The following is a 21,689-nucleotide window of genomic DNA, read 5'->3' as shown; positions in this document are numbered from 1 at the left end:
TATGATATCAATGTAAAAATATTGTACTGGCGACCCTAGCATAAGGAACAAACTATTCAGAGAAAGGAGATACAATAAGACACGTGGCCACTCACTAAAACTAGAGGAAAAACGGTTTAACCTTAAAGTACATAGGGGGTTCTTTACTGTAAGAGCGGTAAGGATGTGGAATTCTCTTCCACAAGCAGTGGTGTCAGCAGGGAGCATTGATAGTTTCAAAAAACTATTAGATGGGCACCTTAAAGACCACAACATACAGGGGTGTACAGTGTATGGTTAACAGCAAACACACACACACATCATAGGTTGAACTGGATGGACTGATGTCTTTTTTCAACCTCACAAACTATTTAACTATGTATATCCCTCCATCCAGCACAGCCAGCAAATAACAGAACAAGTAACCCCGGCAGAGATCTTGCTAGACCCGGGTATGGGGCAGAAGACCCACATCACATTTCCCAGGTGCCTAAGTCTAGTAACACCTATAGGGAAAGCCAAGATTTTGCTGCCAGCTGAACCCCAGAATCTCCATAAATCCAGTCTAGAGACATAAATTGTGTCTGCAGCACAGAGAAGGAAGATTATCCGAGAGAAATACAGGAATACAGGACGGGGAACACAGCTCAGGAAAGTGACCAGGGTATTACAGGCTGATATCACCCAGTCCCGCCCTACTCTGGACCAATCAGTGAGCAGTATGGGTGGAGGAATGTATTTAGTGTTAATGACCCACCTGTGCTGATCTCTGTAGGAGTGTCCTCCTCTATAAATGTCCCCGTTATTCCATCCTCCTCCATAGACTGCTGATCATCCCTCACATACCTCTCTTCTTCTTCTGCTTTAACCTCAAATTCTATATCGATTGGATCTCCACTCTAAATCAAGAAAATGAAAGAATATCATCTGTAAAATATAAGATTTATTATTGTGACATCACATAAAAATCCACACATTGTCTCCATGAGTCTGTGTTTTATAATCTCTGTCTCACCAACCTTGTAACAGTGAGGGATGGTGTGACCTTCCTGTGTGGAATCCCGGGAATACAGAGGACGGGGACATCTCTCTGGTGGGTTCCTGGTATTAGGTGGCTCCATCATATCCTTGTGTCCTTCTGAAAATTCCTCCATCACTCCATACTCCTCATCCTCCTCTTTATACTCTTCTTTAACATCAATATTATCATCCCCGAGGATTCCAATCTGAATGTATAATAAAACATTCATTGTAACAAACATGCTGTGTATAGATTATAACTACTAACAATTGTTCCTCACCTACCTGATGATGGTGGGGGATGGTGTGACCTTCCTGTGTGGAATCCCGGGAATACAGAGGACAGGGACATCTCTCTGGTGGGTTCCCATTACTGGATCCATCTGTAGGAAACACACACACTGACTGAATACATTGTTTCTATGTGTTTATCAGATGATGGGGGATCTAGGTGGAGCCTCCGTACTGCTCTCTCCTTTACAATAAAGTCTCCTCTTACCCGGTGATGTGAGGGGCGGCTGATTCTCCATCATGACGTCCTTACATCTTATAGGAACCTGACACACACAATGATACAGTCACCATCCAGACACATCCCTTGTCTGTTACTGGATAATGTCCCAGAATTCCCAGCACCGCTCACCTCTCCTGTCAGCAGCTCCATCATCTTCTTGGTGACTTCTAGAATCTTCTGCATGTTGTGTCTCTCAGGTTTTAGGGAGTCACATGGAGGCACTGTGATGGTCATATGATCACCTGACTTCAGAAGAGGAAATCTCTGTATTGAGGAAGCAATAGAAATATCATGTTAGAATCCCAGAATCCTCCTCACCTCTCCGGTCAGGTCTGTGTTTTATTAATAGAGATAAGAGTGATGTCATGTGACCTCCCAGAATCCTCCTCACCTCTCCGGTCAGCAGGTAGATGATCTCCAGGGTGAGGTTTAGTATCTTCTCAGTCATGTGACTCCGGTCCTCCTCCATCCTCATTGGTGCCATCATCTATGAAGGTTTCCCTGTAGACAGATAATAATGATAACAGAGAATTATCTGGATTGGTATTGGTTGTACAATAATAGGATGAGGATATCAGGAGGTAATATGAAGGTCAATATTTATTTAAGCACTATGGTCCCAGTGAGAAAATATTTAATCTGGACAATTTAGTGTTTTCTATGATCCTTGGGGTCCGAGATATTCATAAAATTTGGCCACCTGGATCACAAGTTACATTCTCCATGTTGGGTGTGAGATGAGGAGGAGATCCAGGAATCAGGATAAAGGTCAGGACAAGAAACAGACGAGCGCATCCAAGAGATGAAGCCGGGGTCACTACACAGAAAATCAATCCAAGGAAACAACAGGCAGGACGAGGAATAGCAAGAAGGAGCTCAGAGACAAATGAGAATATTGCTCAGCCAATGGGAGATTATCTCAGCATGACTTACATAATGAAGGAGATGAGGGGGAGGGGAGGTGACCATAGATACATGGAAATTCAGCTGGTTCAGCAGGGATCGGTCACATTTCCATCCATGTGTGGTTACTGCCGGATAAAAGTCACTCCATCAGCGGCTGCAGCCAATAGCTTCATCACTGATCTGTGTATTCTGAGAGCGGAGGAGCGCCCCTCATTGTCAGAATACAATAGTGCAGCGGGAAGGATTCTCCCATCCCCCTCCAATGTGTGGATGGAGAATGAGTGTAGCTATTTTTACTCATTCTGCTGGCTGAACGATAAAACTGAACCATGTATGGCCGAATTTGGAAGGAAGATATATTAATCATCAACTGATCCCCCTGAAGAGGTTAATCTAGGTTTCCACACTATATATGTGTGTATCATCATCTGCTGGAGATAAAAGACGTCACAGTGACTATGGAGGAAGAGGACGGACATGACGGGGGGTTACTGGGTGTAAATAGAAAATAAGATCTTATTACCTCCTTTGCTGCCTCTTCCAACGAGGCTGAAGTTGGTTTCTTATTCGTCCAGTTTCTTATTCACTGAAGTTGGTTTCTTATTCGGCAGTTTCTTATACATTACTATGACAAATTAACCTTTTTTCCTCTTATTCCTCTGCAGTAAATCTGTTTTTTTCTACATAAATGTTAAATATTATTTGTGAACAATCAGATTAATAAAAAAAAATCTAGATTATTTGTTGTTTTTACTGAAAAAAACGATAGTGAAAAATGGATGAAAAAATATGCATTTTGAATAAGTAACTGAAGAATTTAAGGGGTTAAATGCTGTTGGGCCACTGATCTAATGGTGGAAATACAAAGAGTAAGGGCCCCTCCATAATACCCAACTGTACCCAGCCTGGCCCAAACTGTGGATTGGCAAGAAAACAGGTGCCAACCTTACCAACTATATACATTTTCATCATTTTGAATAAGTAACTGAGGAATTTAAGGGGTTAAACGTTGTTGGGCCACTAATCTAAGGGAGGGAATATAAAGAGTAAGGACCCCTCCACAATACCCAACTCTATCCAGCCTGGCCCAAACTGTGGATTGGCAAGAAAACAGGTGCCAACCTTGCCAACTATATACATTTTCTGCATTTTTAATAAAAAACTGAGGAATTTAAGGGGTTAAATGCCGTTGGGCCACTAATCTAAGGGTGGAAATACAAAGAGTAAGGACCCCTCCATAATACCCAACTGAATTCAGCCTGGCCCAAACTGTGGATTGGCAGGAAAACAGGTGCCAACCTTGCCAACTATATACATTTTCAGCATTTTGAATAAGTAACTGGTGATTTTAAGGGGTTAAACGCTGTTGGGCCACTAATCTAAGGGTGGAAATATAAAGAATAAGAACCCCTCCATAATACCCAACTGTATCCAGCCTGGCCCAAACTGTGGATTGGCAAGAAAACAGGTGCCAACCTTGCCAACTATATACATTTTCCTCATTTTGAATAAGTAACTGAGGAATTTAAGGGGTTAAATGCCGTTGGGCCACTGATCTAAGGGTGGAAATACAAAGAGTAAGGACCCCTCCATAATACCCAACTGAATTCAGCCTGGCCCAAACTGTGGATTGGCAGGAAAACAGGTGCCAACCTTGCCAACTATATACATTTTCAGCATTTTGAATAAGTAACTGGTGATTTTAAGGGGTTAAACGCTGTTGGGCCACTAATCTAAGGGTGGAAATATAAAGAATAAGAACCCCTCCATAATACCCAACTGTATCCAGCCTGGCCCAAACTGTGGATTGGCAAGAAAACAGGTGCCAACCTTGCCAACTATATACATTTTCCTCATTTTGAATAAGTAACTGAGGAATTTAAGGGGTTAAATGCCGTTGGGCCACTGATCTAAGGGTGGAAATACAAAGAGTAAGGGCCCCTCCATAATACCCAACTGTATCCAGCCTGGCCCAAACTGTGGATTGGTAAGAAAACAGGTGCCAACCTTGCCAACTATATACATTTTCAGCATTTTGAATAAGTAACTGGTGATTTTAAGGGGTTAAACGCTGTTGGGCCACTGATATAAGGGTGGAAATATAAAGAGTAAGGGCCCCTCCATAATACCCAACTGTATCCAGCCTGGCCCAAACTGTGGATTGGTAAGAAAACAGGTGCCAACCTTGCCAACTATATACATTTTCAGCATTTTGAATAAGTAACTGGTGATTTTAAGGGGTTAAACGCTGTTGGGCCACTGATATAAGGGTGGAAATATAAAGAGTAAGAACCCCTCCATAATACCCAACTGTATCCAGCCTGGCCCAAACTGTGGATTGGTAAGAAAACAGGTGCCAATCTTGCCAACTATATACATTTTCAGCATTTTAAATAATTAAGGAATTTAAAGGGTTAAACCCCGTTAGCCCACTAATCTAAGGGTGGAAATATAAAGAGTAAGAACCCCTCCATTATGCCCATTCCCTCCCTTAGATTAGTGGGCCAACTGCGTTTAATCCCTTAAATTCCTTAAATATTCAAAATGAGGAAAATGTATATAGTTGGCAAGGTTGGCACCTGTTTTCTTGCCAATCCACAGTTTGGGCCAGGCTGGATACAGTTGGGTATTATGGAGGGGTTCTTATTCTTTATATTTCCACCCTTAGATCAGTGGCCCAACGGCGTTTAACCCCTTAAATTCCTCAGTTACTTATTCAAAATGATGAAAATGTATAAAGTTGGCAAGGTTGGCACCTGTTTTCTTGCCAATCCACAGTTTGGGCCAGGCTGGGTGCAGTTGGTTATAATGGAGGGGCCCTTACTCTTTATATTTCCACCCTTATATTAGTGGCCCAACAGCATTTAACCCCTTAAAATCACCAGTTACTTATTCAAAATGCTGAAAATGTAGATGGTTGGAACCTGTTTTCCTGCCAATCCACAGTTTGGGCCAGGCTGGGTGCAGTTGGTTATAATGGAGGGGCCCTTACTCTTTATATTTCCACCCTTAGATTAGTGGCCCAACAGCATTTAACCCCTTAAAATCACCAGTTACTTATTCAAATACTGAAAATGTATATAGTTGGCAAGGTTGGCACCTGTTTTCCTGCCAATCCATAGTTTGGGCCAGGCTGGATACAGTTGGGTATTATGGAGGGGTCCTTACTCTTTATATTTCCACCCTTAGATCAGTGGCCCAACGGCATTTAACCCCTTAAATTCCTCAGTTACTTATTCAAAATGCTGAAAATGTATATAGTTGGCAAGGTTGGCACCTGTTTTCTTGCCAATTCACAGTTTGGGCCAGGCTGGGTACAGTTGGTTATAATGGAGGGGCCCTTACTTTTTATATTTCCACCCTTATATTAGTGGCCCAACAGCATTTAACCCCTTAAAATCACCAGTTACTTATTCAAAATGCTGACAATGTATATAGTTGGCAAGGTTGGCACCTGTTTTCCTGCCAATCCACAGTTTGGGCCAGGCTGGATACAGTTGGGTATTATGAAGGGGTCCTTACTCTTTATATTTCCACCCTTAGATCAGTGGCCCAACGGCATTTAACCCCTTAAATTCCTCAGTTACTTATTCAAAATGAGGAAAATGTATATAGTTGGCAAGGTTGGCACCTGTTTTCTTGTCAATCCACAGTTTGGGCCAGGCTGGTACAGTTGGTTATAATGGAGGGGCCCTTACTCTTTATATTTCCACCCTTAGATTAGTGGCCCAACAGCATTTAACCCCTTAAAATCACCACTTATTCAAAATGCTGACAATGTATATTGTTGGCAAGGTTGGCACCTGTTTTCTTGCCAATCCACAGTTTGGGCCAGGCTGGATTTAGTTGGGTATTATGGAGGGGTCCTTACTCTTTGTATTTCCACCCTTAGATCAGTGGCCCAATGGCATTTAACCCCTTAAATTCCTCAGTTACTTATTCAAAATGCTGAAAATGTATATAGTTGGCAAGGTTGGCACCTGTTTTCTTGCCAATCCACAGTTTGGGCCAGGCTGGATACAGTTGGGTATTATGAAGGGGTCCTTACTCTTTATATTTCCACCCTTAGATCAGTGGCCCAACGGCATTTAACCCCTTAAATTCCTCAGTTACTTATTCAAAATGAGGAAAATGTATATAGTTGGCAAGGTTGGCACCTGTTTTCTTGCCAATCCACAGTTTGGGCCAGGCTGGATAGAGTTGGGTATTATGGAGGGGTCCTTACTCTTTGTATTTCCACCCTTAGATCAGTGGCCCAACAGCATTTAACCCCTTAAATTCTTCAGTTACTTATTCAAAATGCATATTTTTTCATCCATTTTTCATTATCGTTTTTTTCAGTAAAAACAACAAATAATCTAGATTTTTTTTTATTAATCTGATTGTTCACAAATAATATTTAACATTTATGTAGAAAAAAACAGATTTACTGCAGAGGAATAAGAGGAAAAAAGGTTAATTTGTCATAGTAATGTATAAGAAACTGCCGAATAAGAAACCAACTTCAGTGAATAAGAAACTGGACGAATAAGAAACCAACTTCAGCCTCGTCCTCTTCCAGCGATTTCTTCTCTCTACTTTCTCCCAACTCACCTCTCACCCGGAACTTCCTGTGTGTACTTGACATCACTTCCTGTCTGTATTCCATAGAGACTTCCTGTCTGGGTAGAAGTGAGATCACCACCTTGTGGAGATCAGAGGAACTGCAGCTCTGAGAAACGTCTGGTAGTGTGAACACGGCCTTGTGCTGTGTGTGTATGGTACTGTATATCCTTATAGATGGGGTCATCTCCACTCCCACCAAGGGGGAGAGAAATATATTACTGCTCGGGGGGGGGGGGGGACATTTTGGCACCTTTGATTTGGCAGTAAAATTGATTGCAGATTTAGTCATGTAGAACATCTGTTATATGGATACAAAGAACCCCAGCCGAGAGTAAAGGGTGGAAATGGCTCCTGATCCCCCGATTTGGTCAATTATGTCACCAATATAAATGGAAATACCCGCGCTATGTGTAACAACTCAAATACCTACAAAAATAACTTCTACCGGACTGCTGCTGTAACAAAGGTAAGTATTCCCTTTATCACCTAGAAGAGCATTATGTGTCACAGCGCTGTCCTATTGTGTGTGCACAGAAATTATCACAAATACACTAAAATATGTGGATACATTCATATATAAAGTGCTAGGGGCTCCAAATAATATTCTCTGCAGATCTACTGCTTCCACTTTACGCCTACTTCATTGATCTTATGGTGTTTATGAATAAATTAGGTAAACTGAATCATGTGCAAATTCATATACAATATAAAGTGTTTGTGCTCAAGATGCTGTTCCCTGCAGATCCACAGCTTACACTTTGCACCTACTTCTTTATTCTTATAATATTTGCTGCTATAATAAATAAAATAATAATCTGTGTAAATTCATGTAATCATGCAATATTTTGTATTCAATATAATGTTCTCTGCAAGTCCACTGCTTCCACTTTGCATCTACTTCAATTAACTGATTTTGTTTAAAAAAAGTCCACAAATGAATGAAAAGTTGATAAGGTGTGAAAGTGCTCCGTGCTCCAAACTGTGCCAGCTGTAGTGTAGCCACGCCTTCTTCCACCTCTTACACACGTGATGGTGAGGGCGCCCCCTTAGTAGTGCTTCCCCACTCACCAGAGCAATATGACTCCCAGCTTTTCAGCTCAGAGACACAAACATCCTTCACACTCTCCTCACCTCCGATGGCAAAGGAACTGGATCCTCCTCGCTCACTCCTGCAAGTCTGCTGCGCTTTCTGTCAGTCTCCTTCCTAGACTCGGCTTCCTCCTCCGACCGCTGTTCCAGCAGGAGCTCCGCCTCTTCATACACACTCAGGGAGGAGAGAAAGGGGAAGGATATACAGTACATACACACACAGCACAAGGCCGTGTTCACACTACCAGACGGTTCTCAGGGCTGCAGTTCCTCTGAGCTCCACAAGGTGAAGATATCACTTCTACCCAGACAGGAAGTCTCTATGGAATACAGACAGGAAGTGATGTTAGGTAAAGAGGACGTTCCATAGAAAGTAGAGGGAGACACTGCAGGATCTGGCGGCAGAGGAGGTAATAAGTAGATTAACCCCTTCAAGGGGATCAGTTGATGATTAATATATCTTGCTTCCAAAGCTGACCACACATGGATGGAAATGTGAGCGATCCCTGCTGAACCAGCTGAATTTCCATGTATCTATGGTCACCTCCCCTCCCCCTCATCTCCTTCATTATGTAAGTCATGCTGAGATAATCTTCCATTGGCTGAGCAATATTCTCATTTGTCTCTGAGCTCCTTCTTGCTATTCCTCGTCCTGCCTGTTGTTTCCTTGGATTGATTTTCTGACCCCGGCTTCATCTCTTGGATGCGCTCGTCTGTTGCTTGTCCTGACCTTTATCCTGATTCCTGGATCTCCTCCTCATCTCTCCTCCATATCCTCTTACACAGCTTTTCTCCACACCTGCAGTGACCCTGGGGGATGGAAACTCGGCACCAGCATGCAGCAAAATCCATCCCCACCATTAGGAGCTCTGGAGAAAATTGTCTGCTATTTACACTCCGTTCCTCCGCACGTCACCTGATCACATGACAGCTTACTTTCACAGAATCCTGACAGATTTCTGTGTGGTAAAGGTCAAAGTTCACTCTTTATTTTAGGAGAAATGGGAGGCACCCAGGAACAATGATTTGGTTAGCACAGGAGCCTCATATAGAGGGCCCCTCAAATCTCCCCATCCAAATGTCCCTCCATCCAGAGTCTATATGTCCTATGACATCACACTGACCTCACAGCTCCCCCCCCCCCCCCCCAATGTCCATCCATCTGGCTTTTTTTTTCCCCATGTTCTTAGGATGTGGGCGGACCCTTGGCATCCTCATTAGCAAAGTGGGTCTGTTGGTCCTGCTTTGTATGTAATGATGTCAGAATGCCTGCAACAAGCTTTTACTCTGCGTAGTGTGGGGGTCCTGTGTGGGTAAATTATACCTCAGTCTGAGGTGGGGCTTTAATCAAATGGAAACCTGAATGGTGAGGTGAGGAGGATTCTGGGAATTTCATTTGATTTTACTATTTGTGTTCAGATCTAGAGTTTTCCTCCTGTGAAGTCTGGAGATCATATGACCATCACATTGCCTCCACCTCCCTCCCTGATAGAATAGAGAAATACAAAGAAGATTCTAGAAGTCACCAGAGAGATCATGGAGGAGAGGTGAGCGGTGCTGGGAATTCTGGGACATTATCCAGTAACAGACAAGGGATGTGTCTGGATGGTGACTGTATCATTGTGTGTGTCAGGTTCCTATAAGGTGTCAGGATGTCACTGTCTATTTCTCCATGGAGGAGTGGGAGTATTTAGAAGGACACAAGGATCTCTACAAGGACGTCATGATGGAGAATCAGCCGCCCCTCACATCACCGGGTAAGAGGAGACTTTATTGTAAAGGAGAGAGCAGTACGGAGGCTCCACCTAGATCCCCCATAATCTGATAAACACATAGAAACAATGTATTCAGTCAGTGTGTGTGTTTCCTACAGATGGATCCAGTAATGGGAACCCACCAGAGAGATGTCCCCGTCCTCTGTATTCCCGGGATTCCACACAGGAAGGTCACACCATCCCTCACCATCATCAGGTAGATGAGGAACAATCACTGATAGTATCATTAGGATCTGTACATTATCTGCATTGTTACCATTGATGTCATTTTTATTATATATTCAGAGTGGAAACCTGAGAGATTCTAAAGTTGAGGTTAAAGAAGAGATAAAAGAGGAGGATGATGAGGGTGGGGTGATGGAGTCAGAGTTTCTAAAAGAACACAAAGATCTGTACCAGGACACCATGGAGGAATCATCCAGCTTCAGAAACCCACCAGAGAGATGTCCCCGTCCTCTGTATTCCCGGGATTCCACACAGGAAGGTCACACCATCCCTCACTGTTACAAGGTTGGTGAGACAGAGATTATAAAACACAGACTCATGGAGACAATGTGTGGATTTTTATGTGATGTCACAATAGTAAAGCTTATATTTTACAGATGATATTCTTTCATTTTCTTGATTTAGAGTGGAGATCCAATCGATATAGAATTTGAGGTTAAAGCAGAAGAGGAAGAGACGTATGTGAGGGATGATCAGCAGTCTATGGAGGAGGATGGAATAACGGGGACATTTATAGAGGAGGACACTCCTACAGAGATCAGCACAGGTGGGTCATTAACACTAAATACATTCCTCCACCCATACTGATCACTGATTGGTACAGAGTAGGGCAAGGACTGGGTGATATCAGCCTGTAATCCCCTGGTCACTTTCCTGAGCTGTGTTCCCCGTCCTGTATTCCTGTATTTCTCTCGGATAATCTTCCTTCTCTGTGCTGCAGACACAATTTATGTCTCTAGACTGGATTTATGGAGATTCTGGGGTTCAGCTGGCAGTAAAATGTTGCTTTTTACCATAGGTGTTGCTTGACCTAGACACCTGGGGTATGTACCTTGGTTCTTCTGCCCCATGTCCGGGTCTAGCAAAATCTGACAGAAAAATTCTCCTGGGGTTACTTGCTCTGTTATTTGCTGGCTGTGCCGGGTGGAGGGATATGTCTGTATAGTCTCACACCCAAGTCACTGAGTGCAGTCTCAGGAGATGGGAGGCAGCGGTGTGGGACCTCTGCAACTGATTACTGAACACAAATAGACAAATATTTTGACTCCTGACTCCTGCACTATATACTCTATGTTGTACATTACAGTCATGACTTCTGTTCTATCTCCTCTACCCACTGCTATATATACACATAATATGGATTCTCTTTTGCACCCATTTCCTACCAGCTGGACATTTTATATCTGATGATTTGATTGGAGGACAGACTTTTACATGGTGATAATAATGTGATAACATCCTCCAACTTTGGAACCTCAAACAGAAAGTGATAATGAGGGAGGAGTCAGTAACCCAATGATGGTGGTCTTCAGGATCAGTCCAATCTTCATCTTGGTTGTTCTCCCCCCATCCTCACTCTCTGACCTCTGGTGGGGCTCAGCCCTGCTGTTATTCATGACTAAATCATGGACTAAATAAGGAAGTGCGGGACTTCTTGTGTTGGGAAGATGGCAATGAGTGATAGAGGGGGAGGGGACACTCGTCCTATAATCCCCACATCACTGTCACTCCTATAAAAGACAGTTCTCGTTGTTTCCTCACTCTCTGACTAAGGTCCATGAATAAAGAAATTAACTGGTAGGAGATCAGAGGACCCATTTACTAGTTACCTTGAGGGTGGAATTGTAAGATCCTCAGAGACAAAGCTGTCTGATGTGGGCGGAGTCCTGGTTTAGGGGAACCAATCTGCTGATATCTAGTAATAATCTTTTTATTTCTATTTTAGTAGATGGACGGGAGATGAGGAAAACCTCAGAGGATTGTCTCACTTTGTCTCCAGACTGTAAAGTAGAAGATGAGGACATCACACAGTATAGTCCAGGAGAAAACCCGGCTACCTCAAATGTCCATCCGGCACCACACAGTGTAGATGGACCATCGTATTCCTCTTATCCTGAGAAACCTCAGACTGTGAGGGACAGTGCCGGCCCATCGTATTCCTCTTATCCTGAGGAACCTCAGACTGTGAGGGACAGTGCCGGACCATCGTATTCCTCTTATCCTGAGGAACCTCAGACTGTGAGGGACGGTGCCGTCCTTCCAACAGATAAGAGGTTCCCCTGTACTGAGTGCGGGAAGCGATTCCGTTTTAAATGCAATCTTAATGTGCATAAAAGATCTCACACCGGTGAGAAGTCGTATTCCTGTCCTGAGTGTGGGAAATGTTTTTCTATGAAGTCCCATCTTTCTGTGCATCAGAGATCGCACACTGGTGAGAAGCCCTATTCCTGTCCTGAGTGCGGGAAATGTTTTTCACAAAAGTCCCATCTTTCTGTGCATCAGAGATCACACACAGGTGAGAAGCCGTATCCCTGTCCTGAGTGCGGGAAATGTTTTTCACTGAAGTCCCATCTTTCTGTGCATCAGAGATCACACACTGGTGAGAAGCCGTATCCCTGTCCTGAGTGCGGGAAATGTTTTTCACATAAGTCCCATCTTTCCACACATCAGAAATCACACACTGGTGAGAAGCCGTATCCCTGTCCTGAGTGCGGGAAATGTTTTTCACAGAAGTCCAGTCTTTCCACACATCAGAGATTGCACATGGGTGAGAAGCCGTATTCCTGTCCTGAGTGCGGGAAATGTTTTTCCTACAAGTCCCATCTTTCCACACATCAGAGATTTCACACGGGTGAGAAGTTGTATTCCTGTCCTAAGTGCGGGAAATGTTTTTCCTACAAGTCCCATCTTTCCACACATCAGAGATCTCACACGGAGTAAAAGCCATATTCCCGTCCTGAGTGTGGGAAATGTTTTTCAGTGAAGTCCCATCTTTCCACACATCAGAGATCTCACACGGGGGAAAAGCCGTATTCCTGTCCTGAGTGCGGGAAATGTTTTTCAGTGAAGTTCCATCTTTCCAGACATCAGAGATCTCACACGGGGGAAAAGCCGTATTCCTGTTCTGAGTGTGGGAAATGTTTTTCACAGAAGTGTGATCTTTCCACACATCTGAGATTGCACACGGGTGAGAAGCCGTATTCCTGTCCTGAGTGCGGGAAATGTTTTGTACAGAAGTCCAATCTTTACAGACATCAGAGATCTCACATGGGGAGAAGTCACTTTCCTGTCCTGAGTGAGGGAATTGTTCCTCACTGAAGTCCTGTCTTCCTGTACATGAGGGACCCCACACAACCCTGGAGGTGTATTAGTGCCTTGAGTGCGGGAAATGTCTTCTATATGAATGTTGGTGGACATGTGGGAAAGAAGCACACCCTGATATACACCTCAGATATACTCCATGGCTGATCTTCATCATGTAAGAAACACTTCATAAGGAGATCAGAGATCACCAAAGACATGGATGAAGTGTTGTCCCGTGTTGGCCATTGATAGCAGGACAAAAATAAAAATGGAGTCTTTACCTTTCATTGGCTGAGTACATTTTGTGCGGGAAGATTTCACAAACACTTACAGGTCTGGTTGTTATAAATGTGTTGATGAAATGTGACCCGCATTCCCCCAGTCATGGTGAATTGGGATTTCCTATAATGGTCAGTTCCATCTAGTGGCCATAATGTGCTTTCCTGACAGATGTCTATGGCAGCATACGTTTGGGCAGCCCCGCCCTTGTTCCTCCCCCCATAAGACCCCACCCCCATGAATGTTCAGGAAAAGCCAATGGCTGCGTTCCTTTTTTGTCCTCGTCACTTATAGGACCATTTTTGTATGAAGTTTTCCTACCTATTGGAAGTATTGGTGGGTGGGTCTGGTGCTGGGCAACTGTGTGGATGTCAGGAGCTTCCTTTGGTATCCAGAAGTCTTCCAGGATGTCCCGAGTGGTCATTGAGTCCCCAGCTATCAGCGGGGTGGTGTTATGGCACACATATGTAGAGGATCCATGCCTGGAGAGTGGGCCCTGCCATCGGCGGCCATTTGCATTGGCTGGGAGCCCAGCTGTTAGCAGGTGGCCATTAAGTGTGAGACACGTGAAATTCGTTTCGGTGCGAATACAAATTCCGACAAATTTTTGGTTATTCCTAGTATCCAAATGAAATTGTAATGAATTTGGTTGAAATCTGTTAAAATTTGTTTTGTTTATTCATTTTCTACCGAATTCCAACTTTTCAGAACGATTCGAATTCGGATCAGTCAAAAGAAATGATTGACTGATTCAAATTCTGTGTGAAGAAATAGCTGGTTCTTAAGCAGCAAGCCGGGAATCCGGCCGCCCGCATCCTTACCAACTATGACTCATCAGCTGTCAGCGGGCTTCCCCACTGACAGATGAATGGAAAGAAAAGAATGCCGGTATTGCCTGGCAATAGAACAAAACGGTGTGCTCCCCTCCCCCTTTCCATACCAGACCCTTCGGTTAGGGATAGACCGACATGGTTTTTTCAGGGCCAATACTGATATTTTGGTCACAACATATCGGTATCGGCTGATATTTTGGACATTTAAAGTTTTGAAAAATGAAGACAATTTTTGACACAAATTTGGTACTGAACATGTTAATATTTTCTATAATGCTTAATGGCTGGCTGGCACCCTGTGGTGGATGGATTGCTGGCTGGCACGCTGTGGTCGATGACTGGCTGGCACCCTGTGGTGGATGGCTGGCTGGTACAGGGCCTGTGGGTGGCTGGTACAGGGCCTGTGGGTGGCTGGCTGGTACAGGGCCTGTGGGTGGCTGGTACAGGGCCTGTGGGTGGCTGGCTGGCTGGCACCCTGAGGTTGGTGGGTGGCTGGTACAGGGCCTGTGGCTGGCTGGTACAGGGCCTGTGGGTGGCTGGCTGGCTGTCTGGCACCCTGTGGTGGGTCGGTGGCTGTCTGGCACCCTGTGGTGGGTGGCCGGCTGGCACAGGGGCTGTGGGTGGCTGACTTGAAGAGAGCTGCCCCAAAGCACCCCCCCCCATGTTGAGGGCATGTGGCCTGGTATTGGTTAGGAGGGGGGGCATTTGTTGTCCCCCCTTTCCTGACCTGCCAAGCTGCATCCTCATGTAAAGGTCTGGTATGGATTTTGGGGGGACCCCACGCCATTTATTTTAAACATTTTTCTATTGCTGGGCAAAGCCGGCATTCTTTTCTTTCCATTCATCTGTCAGTGGGGAAGCCCGCTGACAGCTGATGAGTCATGGTTGGTAAGGATGCGGGCGGCCGGCTTCCCAGCCCCCTGCTTAACAACCCGCTTTTCTTCACACAGAATTTGAATCAGTCGACCGTTTCTCGACCGATCAGAATTCCAATCGTTCTCAAAGCGTGAAATGAAACAAATTCTAGAAAGTGAAATAAATAACAAAACAGATTTATCTGAAACAAAACAAATGTTTCCATTCTGCACATGTCTATGATGTTCAGCTTAAATATTAATTATTATGGCAATTAATGTTGTATGTTTAAATAGAAAGCAGTATAGCGGGTTTGCTATGACTAAATGCTTGTAGTGTGAAACGCGTTGACAGTCTCATCTCTCCTGCCATGTTGTCACTTCTGGATATATTCTAATAAAGGAGTATTTTGTTGGAGCATGATTGTCCATTCAAGTTTCTTTTGATGCCTCAGTGACCAACTGATCTTGCACTGATTGTGTGAGCAGAATAATATGCACCAACCTAGAATGGGATATATTTGCGGGTTATCTTCACTGGTTTATTATTTTCCTCTTTATTATATTATCTTCTGATTCTTCAATCAGTCCTCGCTGTCTTCTACTGTCTACACAGAAGCAGTGTACCCGGATCGGTACAACCTTGGGCACTGTACTCAGACCCCCACGCTCTGGAAATGCCCTGTAATGTTGTTTCAGGCATTGGATCCAGCATGAGGTGCTCCCTATGGCACTTGGTGCAATGTGTTGAGTTAGCCACAAGGTGCTATACAGGTCCAGGGTTAGAAACATAGAAACATAGAATGTGTCGGCAGATAAGAACCATTTGGCCCATCTAGTCTGCCCAATATATCTGAATCCTATGAATAGTCCCTGGCCCTATCTTGTATGAAGGATAGCCTTATGCCTATCCCATGCATGCTTAAACTCCTTAACTGTATTTGCAGCTACCACTTCTGCAGGAAGGTTATTCCATGCATCCACTACTCTCTCAGTAAAGTAATACTTCCTCATATTACTTTTAAACCTTTGCCCCTCTAATTTAAAACAGTGTCCTCTTGTGGTAGTTTTTCTTCTTTTAAATATGCTCTCCTCCTTTACCGAGTTGATGCTCTTTATGTATTTAAAAGTTTCTATCATATCCCCTCTGTCTCTTCTTTCTTCCAAGCTATACATGTTAAGGTCCTTTAACCTTTCCTGGTAAGTTTTTTCCTGCAATCCATGTACTAGTTTAGTAGCTCTTCTCTGGACTCTCTCTAGAGTATCTATATCCTTCTGGAGATATGGCCTCCAGTACTGCGCACAATACTCCAAGTGAGGTCTCACCAGTGTTCTGTACAGCGGCATAAGCACTTCTCTCTTTCTACTGCTTATACCTCTCCCTATACATCCAAGTATTCTGCTGGCATTTCGTGCTGCTCTATTACATTGACTTCCCACCTTTAAGTCTTCTGAAATAATTACTCCTAAATCCCTTTCCTCAGATACTGAGGGCAGGACTGTGTCAAATATTCTATATTCTGCCCTTGGGTTTTTACGCCCCAGGTGCATTATCTTGCACTTATCCACATTAAATTTCAGTTGCCAGAGTTCTGACCATTCTTCTAGTTTTCCTAAATCCTTTTCCATTTGGCGTTTCCCTCCAGGAACATCAACCCTGTTACATATCTTTGTGTCATCAGCAAAAAGACAAACCTTACCTTCAAGGCCTTTTGCAATATCACTTATGAAGATATTAAACAAAATTGGTCCCAGTACAGATCCCTGAGGTACCCCACTGGTAACATGACCTTGTTCTGAATGTTCTCCATTGACTACAACCCTCTGTTGTCTGTCACTCAGCCACTGCCTAATCCACTCAACAATATGGGAGTCCATGCTCAATGACTGCAGTTTATTGATAAGTCTTCTATGTGGGACAGTGTCAAAAGCCTTACTAAAATCTAGATATGCAATGTCTACTGCACCTCCACCATCTATTATTTTAGTCACCCAGTCAAAAAAATCTATAAGATTTGTTTGACACGATCTCCCTGAAGTAAACCCATGTTGTTTTTCATCTTGCAATCCATGGGATTTAAGATGTTCCACAATCCTATCCTTTAATAGGGTTTCCATTAATTTGCCTACTATTGATGTCAGACTCACTGGTCTATAGTTGCTCGATTCCTCCCTACTACCTTTCTTGTGAATGGGCACGACATTTGCCAATTTCCAATCTTCCGGGACAACTCCTGTTACTAATGATTGGTTAAATAAATCTGTTAATGGTTTTGCCAGCTCACCACTAAGCTCTTTTAATAATTTTGGGTGTATCTCATCAGGACCCTGTGACTTATTTGTCTTCACTTTAGACAGCAATCTTAGAACCTCTTCCTCTGTAAAGACACATGCATCAAATGATTCATTAGTCATCCTTTCGAGTGGAGGTCCTTCTCCTTCTTTTTCTTCTGTAAAAACTGAACAGAAGTATTCATTAAGGCAGTCGGCTAGCCCTTTATTCTCTTCTACATACCTTCCGTCCTTTGTTTTTAATTTAGTTATTCCTTGTTTTAATTTCCTTTTTTCATTTATATATCTGAAGAATGTCTTATCCCCCTTTTTCATAGACTGAGCTAGTTTTTCTTCTGCCTGCGCTTTAGAAGTTCTTATAACTTGCTTGGCCTCTTTCTGCCTAATCTTGTAGATTTCCTTATCTTCATTGCTCTGGGTTTTTTTATAATTACAAAATGCTAGCTTTTTATTTTTAATGATTTGGGCCACTTCTGCTGAGTACCACAGTGGTCTCTTCCTTTTTTTGCTTTTACTGACAAGTCTAATGCAATTTTCTGTTGCAATTTTCTGGGTTGTAGTTCAGCACTATGGAACCTCATAACTATGGAACCCAGTCCCTGAGGACCTCTTCGGGAGTATGCCCACCATGACGAGTAAAGCATGGACCTTATATACAGTCCAACATTCAGGACAGATAAGACAGGGTCACCCTGTAACTTTACTGACCATTACTCTATAAAACATTACGAAGTCTGGAATGTATTCCCCTTACAGTGTAAGCTTTTCGAACTTGGTGCTAAAATTCAGAGCTCAGTCTCAGGTGGTCAAACCACTGGTCACACCCTTTAATGCCACTTCCACCTAGAGTCCTGATAAGGTACTCCGGTGCCCTTTCACCACTTGTTGCAGGACAGTCAACACCTGGGTTACCGCATACTCCTTTCAGACACACTGCACCCTATCTCCCGCACCCTATTCCATGAGTACCCCACAGGGGGATACCCTCACTTGTAGCTATGGTGGAGACGAGGAGAAAGGGAGACAATTCTAAATCACAGGAGATTGGCTCTGCAAGAGGTCCACTCAATACTCAGCCTTGGAGTGACAATGTGTCCCTTGTACCAGAGTAGGACCCAGTTTTACCACCAATGTCTGTATCCGGTTCTAGCTCTATCTCAGGCACACAACATGTGGCCTACCTGACGAAAGCAGAATTTTTTATCACCTTTATGGTGGTTAAGCTAGAAACTCATTCTAGAAGAGGGGTGCAAAGTGAACAGAAGGACAGAGCAGCAGAATGTCTTAGTGGTCAACACCTTGTCCCAACCGGGACACTTCTTCCTGCATTGCAGGATGTCAGATTAGGCATTTATGAAGAGGAAAAGCTTTTCCAGCATAATAAGCAGGGATTTTTTTTCAGCGGCAACACGGGGGACCGCAAATAGGGCACCTCTAGCACTGACTATATGTAATGGCAAGGGGTGCTGGAGTGTGCTGCAGGGTCTATTGATGCTCGCTGTTGGGGGGTCTATTCTAGATGGAGGGGATCTATTTTGGCAGGGGGGGTCTTTTGTTGCTGAGGAGGTCTATTTTTGCTGGCGGAGGACCTACTATTGTGTATGTGGAAAGTGCGCAGGATACTATATGGTGAAGCTGCAACCTAAATAATAATAGTGGTAAATTTGTAAAGATAAGGTGCGCTAAACTCATATAAAATGTTCCCTGAATTAGGGAAATAAATCACAAACGTGATTAACAAATATAGTGGTATAAAAGATATTCAAAGTAAGTACTATACCAACAAATATTATAACATGTGCTCTAATATATCAAATAAACATCAAAGTGAATAAAACACTCTTAGATATAATAGTGCAGAAAAAAATTGTAGAAAAAGTTGGCAAAGAATGTATAAAGTCCAATCCAAATAGTCCAAGTGGTATAGTGATTAAAATAAACTCCTTGGTGAAAACTCCACAGCAAATCAAAGTGCAGGTGTTCCCATCACCAACTCTGGATTGGCTCCTTACCAGAAAGATGGATAACTAAGGGCGTAATATAGCACAAATCCAGGTATAGAAAAACCACAGTGGATCCCTGAGACCACGCTAAATGAGGGGATGTGCCTCTTACCAGAATGATTCTTGGGTGTAGGCATAAACATACACTTCACAGGGGTGGTGGGTGTCCCTTCTAGGATCCCTAGGTCTGGATATGGCTCCTCCAAGGTCCGGACTTATCTCACAGGAGGACCTACTATTGCTGGGGGGTGGGTCTTAAACTTCTGGGGGTCAGTTGTTGCTGGGAGGGGTCTATTGATGATGTCTGTGGGAAGACCTATTGTTGCAGCCAGTAGTTTATTATTTGCCAGGGGGGAATTCTGTTATGGGTGGTCCATTGTTGTTAGGGGATCTATTGTTACCGACTGCAGGGAATCTATTTTACTGTTTGTATGACGTCATGGACTTTGAGTGAAGATATCTGGATGATGGGTGGAGCTACAGGCATCAGTCACATATCTTCTTATTCTGCAGGTAATTCCCTGCACTGTAAAACCAATCATATGGGCTGTTCAGCCGCTTGCTTGTTTTTACAGGTGCCACTCTCCAGAAAGTAAAAAATATATATATATATATATTTTTTTTCGAAGGTGTCGTCATTTTTTGTTTATAGCGCAAAAAATAAAAACCGCAGAGGTGATTAAATACCCCCAAAAGAAATCTCTATTTGTAGGAAAAACAGGACTTTGATTTTATTTGGGTACAGCGTTGCACGACCGCGCAATTTTCAGTTAACTTAACGCAGTGCCGTATCACAAAAAATGGCCTGGTCATGAAGGGGGGTAAATCTTCTGGGGCTGAACTTGTTAACTGACAATTGCACGGCCGTGCGATGCTGTACCCAAATAAAATTGATGTCCTTTTTCCCCACAAATAGAGATTTGTTTTGGGGGTATTTGATCTCCTCTGCGGTTTTAAAGTTTTGCGCTATAAGCAAAAAAGAAAACAATATTTTTTACTTTCTGCTATAAAACATCCAATAAAAAATGTACAAAAATCAAATTTCTTCCTCAATTTATGCCAATATGTATTCTACTACAGGTTTTTGTTTAAAATAAATCTCAATAAGCGTATTTTAATTGGTTTGCGCAAAAGTTATCTCATTTATAAACTATGGGATATATTTATGGAATTTTTTTTTTTTTTTACTAGTAATAGCGGCGATCGGTGACTTACAGCGGGACTTTATTGCGGCGGTAAATCAGACACTAAAGCCCCGTACACACGTACCGATTGTTGGCCGCAAATATTCGGCCGCCGACCGATCGGCCGATTGTAGGCTTGTTAGTATGATACTTCCGACAGCCGACAGCGCATTTTCGGCCGAACAGAATCTGTTATGCAGACTTTAAAATATTTGTTGGCTGTCACCAGAACGGTCGATTGTTCACCAGTCATTACAGAATTCGGCCGACAATCAGCAGATTTGCAAGACTGGGCATGCTCAGAAAAGAAAAAACACACGGAAAGTTAACCATCACATGACATCACTTCTGCAGTCGGCTGTTGTTGGCCGACAAAATTCGTGTGCAGTCTTTTGCAGTTTTCAACCGACAGGACAGCCCTGGACAAAAGACGGCCGATCGTTTGGCGGACGATCGCTACGTGTGTATGGGGCTTTACTGACACTGACAACCAGTGACACCAATACAGTGATCAGTGCTAAAAATGTCACTGTACTAATGACACTGGCTGGGAAGGGGTTAACATCAGGGGCGATCAAAGGGATAAATGTGTGCCTAGCCAGTGTTTGTGTATTGGGGGAGGTGCTTTTACTAGGGGAAGGCATGGATCAGTGCCTCTGCTTTGCAGGAACACAGGATCTATGCCTTCCCTACTGACAGAACGGCAATCTGCCTTGTTTACATAGATGGATTGCCATTCTGCCTGTGTACCGAACGATCAGCGGGTGCCGGCGGACATCGCATCTGCGGGACCTGCTGTGTAGAATCACAGTGGTAGGGAGCCGCCGGCAGAGCGCACTTGCGCACGCTACCTGGAAGTGCAGGATCACGTCTATATATGGGGTTCTGAGCAGCACGGCTGCCCTGTAGCAATAAAACTGCTATAGGGAGGTCGGAAAGTAGTAAAGACTTTTTTCTTTCACACCCCCAAATTTTGAGTCCCCCAAAATTACATTCCAGACTCTGAATACTCTGAAAAACGCAAAACATTTTGCGCAAACCAATCAA

General features: G+C 43.5%; 3 protein-coding genes across 3 annotated transcripts in view; 1 reads left to right on the top strand and 2 right to left on the bottom strand.

Moving 5' to 3' along the window:
* The window catches only part of LOC309550268 (uncharacterized protein), a gene marked incomplete at both ends in the record, with an annotated part of 461,917 nt that overhangs the window by 19,274 nt on the left and 420,954 nt on the right, over nt 1–21,689 (bottom strand). The window lies entirely within an intron of this gene.
* On the bottom strand, nt 672–2,238 carry LOC309549901 (uncharacterized protein; the record flags this gene model as incomplete). The annotated part of the gene is made up of 3 exons (XM_082250392.1): nt 672–878; nt 1,285–1,382; nt 2,214–2,238. 3 exons carry the CDS (start codon nt 2,236–2,238, stop codon nt 675–677), a joined length of 327 nt encoding a protein of 108 aa, XP_082106518.1. The 3' UTR covers nt 672–674.
* LOC309549900 (uncharacterized protein) overlaps nt 2,237–21,689 on the top strand; it is a gene marked incomplete at its 5' end in the record, with an annotated part of 101,551 nt that continues 82,098 nt past the window's right edge. The window contains 5 exon segments of the mRNA XM_082250391.1: nt 2,237–2,243; nt 9,533–9,660; nt 9,747–9,870; nt 9,987–10,084; nt 10,174–10,371. Of these exon segments, the coding sequence (XP_082106517.1) occupies nt 2,237–2,243; nt 9,533–9,660; nt 9,747–9,870; nt 9,987–10,084; nt 10,174–10,371 (555 nt within the window).

The sequence above is a fragment of the Pelophylax lessonae genome, assembly GCF_965119305.1.
Source record: "Pelophylax lessonae genome assembly, chromosome: 3".
Taxonomy (NCBI): Eukaryota; Metazoa; Chordata; class Amphibia; order Anura; family Ranidae; genus Pelophylax; species Pelophylax lessonae.
This window is presented reverse-complemented; position numbering and strand designations above follow the sequence as displayed.